At 41.9% G+C, this 13,823-nt stretch overlaps 1 protein-coding gene across 1 annotated transcript in view; it reads right to left on the bottom strand.

The window, feature by feature from the left end:
- camkvl (CaM kinase-like vesicle-associated, like) overlaps nt 1-13,823 on the bottom strand; it is a 47,781-nt gene that overhangs the window by 8,423 nt on the left and 25,535 nt on the right. Inside the window, exons 2-7 of the mRNA XM_085394113.1 lie at nt 8,135-8,241; nt 6,980-7,111; nt 6,656-6,730; nt 4,631-4,769; nt 2,367-2,487; nt 713-788 (exon numbers count right to left, since the gene is read on the bottom strand). Coding sequence (XP_085250239.1) covers nt 713-788; nt 2,367-2,487; nt 4,631-4,769; nt 6,656-6,730; nt 6,980-7,111; nt 8,135-8,229 — 638 coding nt within the window. The 5' untranslated portion in view covers nt 8,230-8,241. The remainder of the gene's footprint in view (nt 1-712; nt 789-2,366; nt 2,488-4,630; nt 4,770-6,655; nt 6,731-6,979; nt 7,112-8,134; nt 8,242-13,823) is intronic.

Genomic DNA, 13,823 nt, shown 5'->3' on the forward strand with positions numbered 1-13,823 from the left:
GGTGGGGGAGGTCCACTTCTGTCTTGCTAGCTTGCCCTGCGCTCTTCCTTCTGACGATGCTGTCTGTGTTGAGTGCTCAGTGAATCTGCGTTCGACTACTCCGCCTAGGCTGCACTCTCGAGCCTAGGCGGAGTAGTCAAATGCAGATTCACTGAGCGCTCAACACAGACAGCATCGTCAGAAGGAAAGTTGATAAAATAAATTACAAATTTTGTATTGTTCTTTTTTTTTTCTCCCCTTTGGTTTTCTTTCTTTCTCTCCCCCTCTTTCTTTCATTCTTTCCCCCTGTCCTATCCCACAGTCATGTCTGTCCCGTTTGCAACTGAAAATAAAATAAATTCATAATTATAATAAAGGTCAATCAAATGGACCAATATGATGATCCACTTAAAATAAATCCTCTTGGCATCTTTCTTGGCCTCAAGACAACAATTCTGATGGCTATAGATCCAAACGGGACACAAAAAAAAAAAAAAAAAAAAAAAATTGAAAAAAATTGTATTGTTCGATACATATGCGTACCGAACCAAAAGCACTGTATCGAACGGTTCAATATCGATACGAATATCGTTGCACCCCTAATATATATATATATATATATATATATATATATATATATATATATATATATATATATATATCAAACAAAGTAATCCTGTTAAAGCCTAGTGAGTGTTACATCACAGTGTTTGTAACTAGCAGTGAGACTCACAGTATGAACATGATGACACCCACAGCCCAGCAGTCCACAGGACGGCCATATCGGTGACGAGCCACCACTTCAGGAGCTGAGAAACAGCAATGAATGAAGCAGATACAGAATGTGTGTAAGAGGCAGAGAAATGTCCGAGGATTTTATTTACAAGCCTTCACACCATATTTATGCCTCTAAGCTGCACGGGCAACTTACCTCCGAAGGCTATCTCCAGTTTTAATTCCCTCTTTTTATTTGTTTGCATCATTTCCCCACCAGGGCCACTATTCGCTTCCCTTATTTATTAGTGTAATTACTCAGTTCAGCATCATGAATAACTGTCCTGGCATTTCGGTGAGAGAATCAGGCCAAGGCCCAGTCGTGTACTTCAAGTTGCCCTCACATTAATCTCAGTGACACAGAGAGGAGAGACAGCGCACATGAAATGAGATGAATAGAAGAGTTTGATTGTTTGCAGTTCTGCTTATGTTTTCTGTCAGTGTACTGGCTGGTTGTTGGGGTTGAACTCTGAATGCTCAGTAGCACAAGTCCTCAGTCACCTGGGGGTGGGCGTCCAGGTACACACCGGCTCACTCCTTGGCGGCCGCTTATCGGGGCCTGGAGCCTGGGGCTCGCTCGGGCCCCTTCGGGGGTGGGGTGCCCCCGGCCTCTCGGCCTGGGGCTCGGTCACTCAGGCACAGCTGGCGGCCGGCGGAGCTCACGGGCGCGTCACTGCAACTCCCCCTGGCTTCTGCTCCGCGGCTGCTGAGTGAGCCCTCATCTGGGACTCTCCTCAGCTCTTACTGGAACAGTGGCGCGGCTGCCCCTCTGTTGGTCTTCCATGGTTTCTTGTGTTCTGGGGGCCTCTGGATGTCTGGAGTTTTGATCTCCTCCATACCTGCTTCACACCCTGGAGGACGGGGCTGTGGCCCCCCCACACTCCCTAGCAGATCGTTACATGGAGAAACCTTTGGAATACAAGCGCGCTGATCCACACAGGTATGCACACGGGTGTTCACTGCTCGTAGACCCAAATTACACCTTTCTTGGCCGCTACTTCGAAGCACATCTGTCCTGCGTGCTGCACAACAACATTGAATATTTAGTATTTACTGCTGTTTACACTTAGCTAGATTAATGCGATGGTGTTGTGTTTAGTATGTTGCTTTGTTTCTTTTTTTTTTTGTCTTTTTTTGTTTGTTTTCTATTCTTCTCTCAACAGGTGATCCAGGAGATTTTTATTTTTTTTCTCCCCCCCTTTCTCACTGTCCCTCTCCCCTTCTGTTTTTCCTTTCCTTCCTCTTTCTTTCTCCCTTTCCTATCTCTCACTCATGTCTGTCCCGTCTGTAACATCTGAAAATAAAATATAATAAATAATAAAAACAAAGATCGACCAAATGGACCAATACGGCAATGCCACGATGATCCATTTGGCAAAGTAAATCCATTGGGTATCCTTGTTGGTCTTCAGACAACAATTCTGATGGCTAAAGAACCAAATGGGACAGGCGAGAAAAAAAAAAAAAAAACAAGTCCTCAGTCACATTTACACAACAGAAGAAAACAAAGATGGGAAAAAAGAAAACAGGATAATAGATGGAGAAAAACTGAAAAGAAAATTTGGTTCCAAAACAAAGCCACACACTGTAAAGTGATGTCTGGAGTTACTTACCCAGGTATTCCGGTGTTCCACACGGCTCCGTGATTGGTCCGTTCTCAAATCTGGACAGGTAGAAATCTCGCAAAACTACTTTGTTATGGTTGTTTTCTGTGTAGTACATCAGGTTTTCCAGCTACAGAGAATGAGAAACGAAATAGCATTCCTACACAATTTCACACGTACTAAATGACACCATGGAGTCAAAGAAACGGGCCACTGGTTTAAATATCTGATGGTGGGTATTTTAACAGATCAGGACCAAGTGAATGTCCATCAAATTTGCCAAAACAACTCTTGTACAAATCCAAAGAACTGTCAGTCTTTATGCTCTGTACTATTGGACTTAACAGGAACAATAACTTACAATGAACGATGGTAAATGTACATTTATGTACTTTTTGCACAAAGAGGTCATAAATTTAGTGAGTCTCATGAAAACTATTGGCTTACACATTTCTGCGAAAATGGATCTCCAAATAATTTAACAGCTGCATAAACTCCAGTATATTCAAGTTCAAAGAGGTGAGACTACAAAACTTCATGCGTGCAAGAAACTATGACTGCAGGTAACTCTTGTATGTAATCAGCAGCTCAGGAAACAAATCTCTCCTGTCGAAAATGAGTACTGGAGCAAAACTAGTTTGCCAGTGAAGATAGATGCCTTTAGGAGCAGTGTGTTTGTGTAGACCAAAGAAAGCTTTTCAGGAGAAAAATCTATTCAGATGGGAGGGATGTGAAACATCCAGTGCATGCAAGAGAGCCCTCAAACATCTCACAACTAAAAGACCTTCAGACAAAACAGTGGTGAAAATTCTTAACAATCCAAAAGGTGATGATTTTAATCGACTTAACTTCTATTTTGTAGGAACTGTAGCATTAAATGTTATCCTGATATGTCGAAAACAGTTCCAGTAAGGTAATAATAACACACAAGGGGTTAATAAGTCCTTGATATCATATAGCTCAAGGCCATTTACTTAAAAGTCATTAGTGGGCTAATCGAGGCAAAACTGACAGCCTTCCAGTGCAAATCATCAGTACAAGAGTAATCATCATTTGATGTCACTTATAGAGGTGTGTAGACCTTTGATTGCAAAGAGACAAATAACTGTGTGTGATCTAAATAGCTGTGATGGGGCATGTGGCTGTGAGGGATCTGTCTCAGAGGCAGCATGCATATAGAAGACAAAAGTGGTCCTAGTACTGAGCCACGAGGGACACTAATTCAAATGGTCTGCACAGGATCAAGTATTAGCTTTGGCCACAGAGAAGATTTTGTTAAATAAGTAAGAATGAAAACAATGTAAAGACGATCCCTTAATCCCAATCTAGGTTTCAAGATGGTCCAGCAAAATAAAGTAGTTGACTCTGCCAAATGTAGCTAACAGCACTAGCAGTGAGCAGTCATCACAAAGATATTCACTAAGATGAAAAGACTTTCTCTAGAACCTTAGATAAAAGAAAAGTTCACAGCAACGCTGCTCTATTCACCTGAATGTTTGTGTTATGATCACAATAGAGGGATTAGGCCAGATTAAGAGGCAATTTAGTTTTTTTCACATCAGGCATGCTTAAGTCAGAACAATAACACTGATAAGTCAACCTGTTAGCAAGACAAGCAAAATTAAGATGTAATGAACCAGCAGATTTAGCAATGTAGCTGGAATATGTGCAACAAATTATCATGTTGTTTCTGGACCACGACAAAGCCAAACCCAAACACACTAACACAAGTATTGGTTTCCCTGTAAGAAGTCATTTCTAGTCCTGCATTTATTTCAATTTCACTTTTATTCGATTTTGATTTGGTTTGATTGGTTTATAATCTGATTCCTGCCCCTAGGTTTAAGCAAAATAAAATTTCATCTTTTACCAGTAGAGGGAGTCTGAAGCCCACGAGATGTTGTAGCTCATTCCTAATGGTTTGATGATGTCCGCTAAAGATATGAATCTCTCTGCATGCGTGTCTGTCACTAGAGATTGTTTCAAGCCATAAAGACAGTGTTTACTCCCGTGGTAACAATGTTATCAAACGTTCAGTCATTACCGGGATGGCAGAAGTATGCTTTTATGTGTCTCCAAAGATTTTGTGCTGACTAAATACTTAATATTGCTTTCTGGAGTGTGACGGCGCTCACTCGACAAAGTTAGTTAGTCACTAATCTATTTTTATCTTTTTATGGTAGTGGCACTCACTACACACACACACACACACACACACACACACACACACACACACACACGCCATAAGACACAGAAAGGCAGTCAGCATGTACCTTCAGGTTCCTGTGAACTATGTTGAGGGAGTGTAAGTATGCCACAGCCTCCAGGACTTGTCTGATGACATTGGAAGCGTCTCTCTCTGTGTAGTTCCCTTGGTCCAGAATCCAGTCAAAAACATCTCCTCCTGTGGCACTGCGTGCAGTCGCACACACACACACACACACACACACACACACACACACACACACACACACACACACACACACACACACATGCACACACACACACACATGCACACACACACACACAAGTACACGTATTACTAAAAATCCCATGACATGTAAAAGGCTATTTTGAAACACTGTAAACCACTTTCAGTCTTTTTGCAGCACAGTTTCCTTTTATTTACGAAGGATAAACAACCTTCTCTGCTAGGCTGGAGCCAGCACTGCTGAGCAATTAAGAACGATACTATTAGTCATTACCAGTGTTGGTCAAGTTACTTGAAAAAAGTAATCAGTAACTAATTACTGATTACTTTCCCAAAAAAGTAATCCCATTACTTTACTGATTACTTATTTTCAAAAGTAATTAATTACTTAGTTACTTAGTTACTTTTTAAAAACACGATTTACAACCTGAATAGGTGATAAAGCGATAGATCTTTCAGCCCAATTCTACTTTTTCTACATAATCCATCATACAAAATGTAATCAAATGGAAAAGTCTCTTTTTTTTAACTTGTTTTATTAGTTTTAATCTTTTAACTTTATGCATCAAGCAAACATTTAATTATATGCAACATTCTCTGACTTGAATAAATTAGTTTAACATTTAAACCTATTTTCTGCACATTCCAGCACATAAAATAAAATAGTTTTTGTGTTTACACTCAGTCTTTCAAATAGATGCAAGTAAAACACAGCAGAAAATAAATAAAGTGAAAGACTCAGCGGTCCTTTTGCTTTATTTTCACCTGTAAAGCAGGACTGTGGTAGGCGGAGGTTTACCCTGGTGCAGGTGTGCCGCGGTCAGTTGAAGAATCCGCGAGTTTCTCTGTGAGTTTCCCATTACGTCGTAGCTACTCGGTGCTTGCTTGGAAGTTTAGGGGTTTTTTTCGCTGTAAAAAGAAGTTTTCTTCCCACGCACGATGGACGCTAATGTTTTTGTCACTTTTTTTGGAATCAAACTCAAAGTAAGGTCAGTACTTCCACGCTTTAAACGCTGCACGCTCATACTCTCTCCCACAATCGATATGTGAACCACTGTTGATCTGCACACAGCTGTTGTCACAAACGGCGCACTCGCTTACGTCACTGTCATGAGACATTCTCGCAAAAAATCACGGTTTTAGTAACGCAGTAACGCAGCGTTCCTACGGGAAAGTAACGGTAATCTAATTACCGTTTTTGCAATAGTAATCCCTTACTTTACTCGTTACTTGGAAAAAGTAATCAGATTACAGTAACAGGTTACTTGTAACGCGTTACTGCCCATCTCTGGTCATTACTCTAACATACTTAGTTACATTTTGAGATGAACGATGACAATGATTATCATGTAATGCTTCCAGCAGGAGGTCTGGTGCCTGGGCTAATGTGTGAGCTACACATAAATAGCCCGATGTACACACAAATGACTGCAAGTGCAGTTTGTCTTTCTCTGTTTCAGTAACACGGCATAAATAATGTGTCCACTCTGCTCCAGTCATTATTATTGCTGTCAAATAAAGCTGCAAATATCAAAATGCGCAAGTCACAAGTGATGTGGATTAGGTGAGTTCTAGTGTATCGATCCCAAGCTCTCCACAGAGACTCTCTTGTAGCAGAGCAGTGCTTCAGGAGCACTGAGTAATGTTGAGTGTTACTAAGAGCAAATATCTCATCAAATCTAACACCTTCCCCTGTGTCTGAGGGCAACAACAGAGCACACAGTAATAAGAGGATAGACTCAACTCCTACCCTCGAGCTGCTGGATTTGTGTTACGGCACATGCACAAAAACGACACTCAAACAGATACTGACAATGATGTTAACGCGAGAAAGACAATCGGTGGAAAAGTTCAAAGAAATGCTCACAGCTCCTGGATGATGAAATATTCCTTCCGAGTCTCAAACGTATCTATCAGCTGAAGGATGTTTGGATGGTTTACCCTGGAAGAGGCAAAAGAAGTCACAGGCTGTAGGACGCTACGTGCAAACGTAAGGTGCTAAGGAGTCTGTCAGGTGACTAAATAAAGCAAAAAGCACAATTCACATCTCAGCTTACAATATCAACAAGAATTATTGCACAATTCATTTCACTTGAAAATTAGTATATCCAAACATTCTCTCCTTCTCCTCCTCTCCGCCTTTCTCCATTGCTCAATCATACATCCATCTGTTCACAAACTGATTGCGTACAGTTTCAGAATCATGATTTCGTTCTTGGCAGCCTTGCGGACTTTCCTGCCATCTTTCTTGAGGAATTTCTTGCAGACAAACACCTTGTCTGTTTGTCTGTCCTTTGCCAGGCACAGCTCGCAGAACTCCTTCCTACGCGATAAGAAAAAGAAATGGACAGAAAGACAGACAGACTGAGAACAGCAGAAAGAGTAAATGCTGGAAGAAGGATGAAAGTTTCTGATATTTTTTGTATGAGAGCGCGGTCCAGGAGAGACAGAATAATATTCAAATTAGGGGCACAAAGAGTACACTGGCTGCTTTGGTGAAACTCAGTGAAATAATTTAATTAGGAGGTGAAGCTTTGGATAGAAGGGTTGAAATGGGTCTTACAGCTCCCATCAGCTGGGCGGCATTAGGTTTTGAGCCTTTGGGGCATTCAGTACTTCACCCAAATGGATTCAGGGAAGCTTCGTGATGGAAAATTAAACTGCAATGTTTCACAATGAGAATGAAAAAGAAAAAGCGATAAACACAATTTTAAGAAGCACATGTACAGGCCTACAGCAAAAGCTTTGCACTTAATTCTGACTTAATGTGTTTTTAAGTTTGTGTGTGTGTACATGCACGCGTGTGTGTGTTATATAAAAGATGAGCAGAAATCTCTGAGGCCAGATGCTGATGTTGCCATATGGCCTTTTACACTGATTGGTATTTGTGTGTATGGTTTGCATGCCTGCCTGTGTGTGTGTGTGAGTTCGTGTTTCTCGAAGGGGTGCGCAGAAGAAAATGGTTCGTTTTCAGCCAGTTGAGCAGCAAACTGATTTTCAGAGGTTTTACGCAATATGTCTAAATATTTTTTGAATAAATAATAGATCCAGTGAATAAACAATAGCCTTCGAACAATGTGTTTCCTGAACTTTTACAATCAAAAATATTGAGACAATTGGCTAAAACGGACAAATTTGTCACATTTGTCTGTTACACACCAGCATCGCGCTGTTACCTTCTGTCATTCCTGCAGTGAAACCTTCTAATATGCCAAACCAAAGCTGTAGTGAGAACTGTCCAGTTCAGAAAATAACTCATGAGGTGAATGAAAACCTTGTGCCTGTGAAATGTTTACAATGGAGAGGAGGGAAAAGAAATCCGTGCATAAAGCTTTATAGCACTCACGCTCGCAGGACTTGTCCGAACTCATACTTGTCTGTGACATCAGATATGGTGTCATACGTTCGCCCATCTCGCAGGGCAAGGCACCCAAATGGCATGACGGCATTCACCTAAAAAGAAACAAAAATGAAAAACGAAGAGAAAGGTCTTTGAGTCACTTCACTATTGGGGTCAAATAAATTATTCTGAAGATGCCTTCAGGTGACAGACAGATAAAAGGAAACGGAGAGGCAAAAACCAGCGTATTAAAGAGGAACAGAGTTACTGATGAAACACTGTGAAAGCTTCCCAGTTGTTGAAGTCAGAAGAGACTGAAGGAGCGTCATTACTATTAGTCTTTAAAATATACAGTACGATGGAGCGCCACAGATACAACCGTGTCAGTTTCAGAACAAATGTGAATGCCGATGCTTCTGGCAGCCTGGTTTATGCCAGCCTTGTCAACAGACCCTAAGCTACCCACTAAGCTTCTCTTTACTCTGCTAAAGTCTGCAGATTCAGTGCAACGTCTGTCAAGTTCAAGTTAAACTTTATTTCTAAAGGGCAGTGTCCCTGCATCCCTGAAGCAGCTGGTTTCTTCACCAATCGCTGGACTGACACCGCTAGATTTTAATGACATAATTTCTTTTGTTCACAGTCTGTCAGTCTTGATATGACACAGAATGACTTTTAATGCTTCCCTTTTATCTCATCGTAACTCCTGCTGCTAGCCTCGCATATACTGTATATAATACTGCACTGGTCTTTTCACCTGATAGTAACTCATACTGTTAACACTGCACATACTGTATGTAATACTGTATATTTGTATATAAAATCTTCTTCTCATGTCTACCTTAAAATAGCTTGTGACCCCACAGGAGGTTCCAAACGCCCAGGTAGAATATGAAGGATCTAGATAGTGAATCAGCAATCGATATACCATCTCACCACAGTCCTCAGGCAATCCTCACCCACACCTGTTAAGCACACCATCTACTGTAGGAGACAGATTCCCTGGAAACTTCACTCATGCATCCTCAAGGTCCTTCTCCTCCATCACGTACTGTTACCTGAGCCTTAATATCGAACCTATTCCCATTCGTCGTATAATTTCTATTGTTTCTATCTCCGAGTCTCTTCAATTGAGTTAGGAAATGACGCAGTAGGGAGGGAATGGGACATTTGAGAAGGAGCTTTGATTAATGTGAGTAATTGCATTGAGAGAGCCAGTAATGTAAAGATGACTTCATTGTTTATTGTGTAACAGCGAGAGAGAGAGAGAGAGAGGAATAGCCAGATATATATAACAGGAGAGAAGACAATCCTTAGCAGAAATGGCATTTTGTGGGTGCTAATTTAGGATTAAGGAATAAATATCAGTGACATAAAATCCTCTCTCTTCTCTTTGTGTGCATGACATCACCAGTGTAGATGATAGGGCCAGAGGTGGGTCTGTCCTGTGATGGAGGAGGGGCAGGAAAGTACTGTGTAATCCCAGTGCTGGCCGTAATCTTTAATCTGTACCCCTAATCCAGAGTGCTGGGATACAATGTGTGTATGTGCAGGCGTATAAAAGTGTGTGCCTGAGCAAGTATAAAGGCTGATGCGGGTAAGTCGCAAGTACAGATAGAGGTTTGAGCAGGAGGGTGCGTGCCTGTGTGTACGTATGCATCCATATGTCCATCCTTGTGTGAGTGTAATGCCCCGGTGAGATGGGAGGTATTTAGTGGTGAAAATGCACAGTACTGCCAGAAGATTATGTAAGCGCAACAACAATCCCATGACAAGGTCCAGGACGGTGAAGGTGAAGCTGGCATGAATGGAGCACATCCATCCCTCTGGGAACAAAGTGTACCCGCTGAAATAAAGTAAAGGCTGCCAAGCCCCAAGTATTATTCTTCAGAAGGGTCAGGAAATGGGTTTGCCAAGAACTTTGAGATGCTACGTTTTCAGCCCATCCCTTTCTTGCTCTGTCCCCATCTGCAGACACTATACACACTATTAAAATAAATCTGTTTCTGCCTTTACACTGGCATTAACGTTTTTAAAAACTTTTCCTCCAGTTTGTTTAACAGTTGGTGTCGGTTTAGTTGAAACTTAAAATGAAGCACTTCACTTCTTTGTGTGAAGTACAAATTCCCAGAGGGTTTGAAATGTGGATGGCCTTAAAAAGAACACTAAATAACTGTCTGTGCTTTCCATTTGGAGGGATGTAATCAGTCCAGGGTACTTTCTTTCAGTTACAGTGTATCCCACCTTTTCTCTCCTTGTGCCAACAGAGAATGTTTCTCAGACTGCCATAAAAACACCATACCTGCAGAATACTGAGTCAGTGCGAGCCTCGAAGTTGACGAGGAGTAGGAGGAGATATATGGAGGATATGAGGAGAATGGAGATGAGAGGGAAGGACTGGAAAAGATGGAAGACGAGGGAAAAGGTGAGAAATAATGGGAACAGAAAAGCAAAGTGAAAAGTGCACTGTGACTAAGTGGAAAGGTGGATAGAGAAAATAGTGTACATGAGAACAGAACAAAGTGTGAAACACAGAACTGCAGAGGCAGACTGAGAGTACCTATCAACCTCACAGCTTCACAGCTATCTGTGTGCAAATGCTTGCACAGGTGAGTGTGTTTCTTTGCGAGTGTAAGTGTGGGCACATGTGGCTGTATGTGTGTATATGTTAACAGGCTTTGTCAGACTCACTGTGTTTGGTAAGGGTATGAAAGGATGTCCCCGGAGTCAGAAAGCACTTGAAGGCATGACAGGGCAACCTCTCTGTAAGAAACATTTACAGCCACCAGCCTGAATATGTGCCACAGATTTGCAGGTAGCACGATATCAGGGATAAAATGAAAGCATTGAAGTGCAGTGCAACATTCCAGCCTTTCTAAGATAAGAGATAAGATAAGATAAGATAGAACTTTATTAATCCCTCGGGTGGGTTCCTCTGGGAAATTCGACTTCCAAAAAGCACAGCAACGACCGAAGTTACAGTTACAGAACTGTTATATATATATATATATACACACACACACACACACACACACACACACACACACACACACACACACACACACACACACACACACATATATAAATACAGAGACAAATATAAATAAAATATACGAAGGGGATAAATAGAATAAATAGGAATAAAAAATAAAAATACAAGTGAATTGCACATTTCAAGTATTGAGTCTATTGCACTGTTGACTATTTACAAAAAGTATTGCACAAGGTATTGTACAGTGAGGTGAAGAGGCACTACAGCTTAGTTGTTCCCCCCTCCTTTGTCCTCCTGTTTCCCCTCCCTCTCCCCTCCAGAGAGGAGTTAAACAGTCTGATGGCGTGTGGGACAAAGGAGTTTTTAAGTCTGTTAGTTCTTGTCTTTGGGAGAAGCAACCTGTCACTGAACAGACTCTTCTGGTTGTTAATGGCCGTGTGCAGAGGATGCCCAGCATTGTTCATAATGTCCATCAGTTTCTTTAATGTCCTTTTCTCTGCCACTGTCACCAGAGTGTCCAGCTTCATGCCGACCACAGAGCTAGCCTTCCTGATCAGTTTCTCCAGCCTGGATGAGTCCTTCTTTGCTGTGCTGCTCCCCCAGCACACCACAGCATAGAAAAGTACTCCAGCAACCACCGACTGGTAAAACATCCTCAGGAGCTTCCTGCAGATGTTAAAAGACCTCAGCCTCCTGAGGAAGTACAGTCGGCTTTGGGCTTTTTTATACAGGTGCTCTGTGTTGCATGACCAGTCCAGTTTATTGTCCACCCACAGCCCGAGGTACTTGTACTTGTTGACCACCTCCACCTCCTCCCCCTCTATCTGAACCGGCAGTGGACCTTCTCTGGACCTCCCAAAGTCCACAACCAGTTCCTTAGTCTTTGAGGTGTTGAGTTGCAGGTGGTTTGTGTGACTCCATGCGACAAAGTTCCTCACCAGACTTCTGTACTCCTCTTCCTGATCATCCCAGATACACCCCATGATGGCCGTGTCATCTGCAAACTTCTGAATGTGGCATAATTCAGAGTTGTAGCAGAAGTCAGAGGTGTACAGGGTGAGGAGAAGAGGGGACAGCACAGTTCCCTGTGGTGCTCCTGTGCTGCTGACCACTGTGTCAGACGTGATGTCCTTCAGCCTGACGTACTGTGGTCTGTCAGTGAGGTAGTCGGAGATCCAAGCCACCAGGCAGGGGTCCACCTCCATCCTGTTCAGTTTTTCCTGAAGCATACAGGGCCGGATGGTATTAAAGGCACTGGAAAAGTCAAGAAACAGGATCCTGACCGTGCCTTTTCCCCCATCCAGGTGTGAGTGGGCTCTGTGTAGGAGGTACAGGATGGCATCCTCCACTCCGACACCCGCCTTGTATGCAAACTGTAGTGGGTCCTGGGCATGTTGTACCTGTGGTCGGAGGAGGTTGAGGAAGAGCCGCTCTAGAGTCTTCATAAGATGTGACGTCAGTGCCACCGGTCGGAAGCGATGCCGTCACTGATCTCTCAGTGGCAGGTTCGCCTTTGAATCAGCAGGTCTGACTGCTGTGTGATGTGGGAGTCTCAGCATCACAAGAAATGTTTCCTTTTAACATTTCCAGATTTTTTCAGTCATGCCTTTTTTTTTTGTTGCTAATGGTCAATCTGTGATTCAAACTCGCTATGTGGAGGCCAGTGTTGGTCAAGTTACTTGAAAAAAGTAATCAGTAACTAATTACTGATTACTTCCCCCCAAAAGTAATCCCATTACTTTACTGATTACTTATTTTCAAAAGTAATTAATTACTTAGTTACTTAGTTACTTTTTAAAACACAATTTACAACCTGAAGAGGTGATAAAGCGATAGATCTTTCAGCCCAATTCTACTTTTTCTGCATAATCCATCATACAAAATGTAATCAAATGGAAAAGTCTCTTTTTTTTTAACTTGTTTTATTAGTTTTAATCTTTTAACTTTATGCATCAAGCAAACATTTAATTATATGCAACATTCTCTGACTTGAATAAATTAGTTGAACATTTAAACCTATTTTCTGCACATTCCAGCACATAAAATAAATTTTTTTGTTTTTCAATTCAATTCAATTCAATTTTATTTATATAGCGCCAAATCACAACATAAGTTGCCTCAAGGCGCATCATAGATACAGAGAAAAACCCAACAATCATATGACCCCCTATGAGCAAGCACTTTAGCAACAGTGGGAAGGAAAAACTCCCTTTTAACAGGAAGAAACCTCCAGCAGAACCAGGCTCAGGGAGGGGCGGGGCCATCTGCTGTGATTGGTTGGGTGAGAGAAGGAAGACAGGATAAAAGAAATGCTGTGGAAGAGAGACAGAGGTTAATAACAGATATTAACCTCTGTTTTTACACTCAGTCTTTCAAATAGATGCAAGTAAAACACAGCAGAAAATAAATAAAGTCAAAGACTCAGCGGTCCTGTTGCTCTATTTTCACCTGTAAAGCAGGAGTTGGGCAGGCGGAGGTTTACCCTGGTGCAGGTGTGCCGCAGTGGTCAGTGGAAGAATCCGCGAGTTTCTCTGTGAGTTTCCCATCACGTCGTTGCGCACTCTGAGCTTGTTTAGGGGTTTTGTTGGTGTAAAAAGAAGTTTTCTTCCCACGCACAGCGGACACTAATGTTTTTGTCACTTTTTATGGAATCAAACTCAAAGTAAGGTCAGTACTTCCACGCTTTAAACGCTGCATGCTCATACT

This window comes from Rhamphochromis longiceps, linkage group LG20, assembly GCF_057381845.1.
Source record: "Rhamphochromis longiceps isolate RC_006_pf linkage group LG20, R_longiceps_female_GT1.1, whole genome shotgun sequence".
Lineage (NCBI taxonomy): Eukaryota > Metazoa > Chordata > Actinopteri > Cichliformes > Cichlidae > Rhamphochromis > Rhamphochromis longiceps.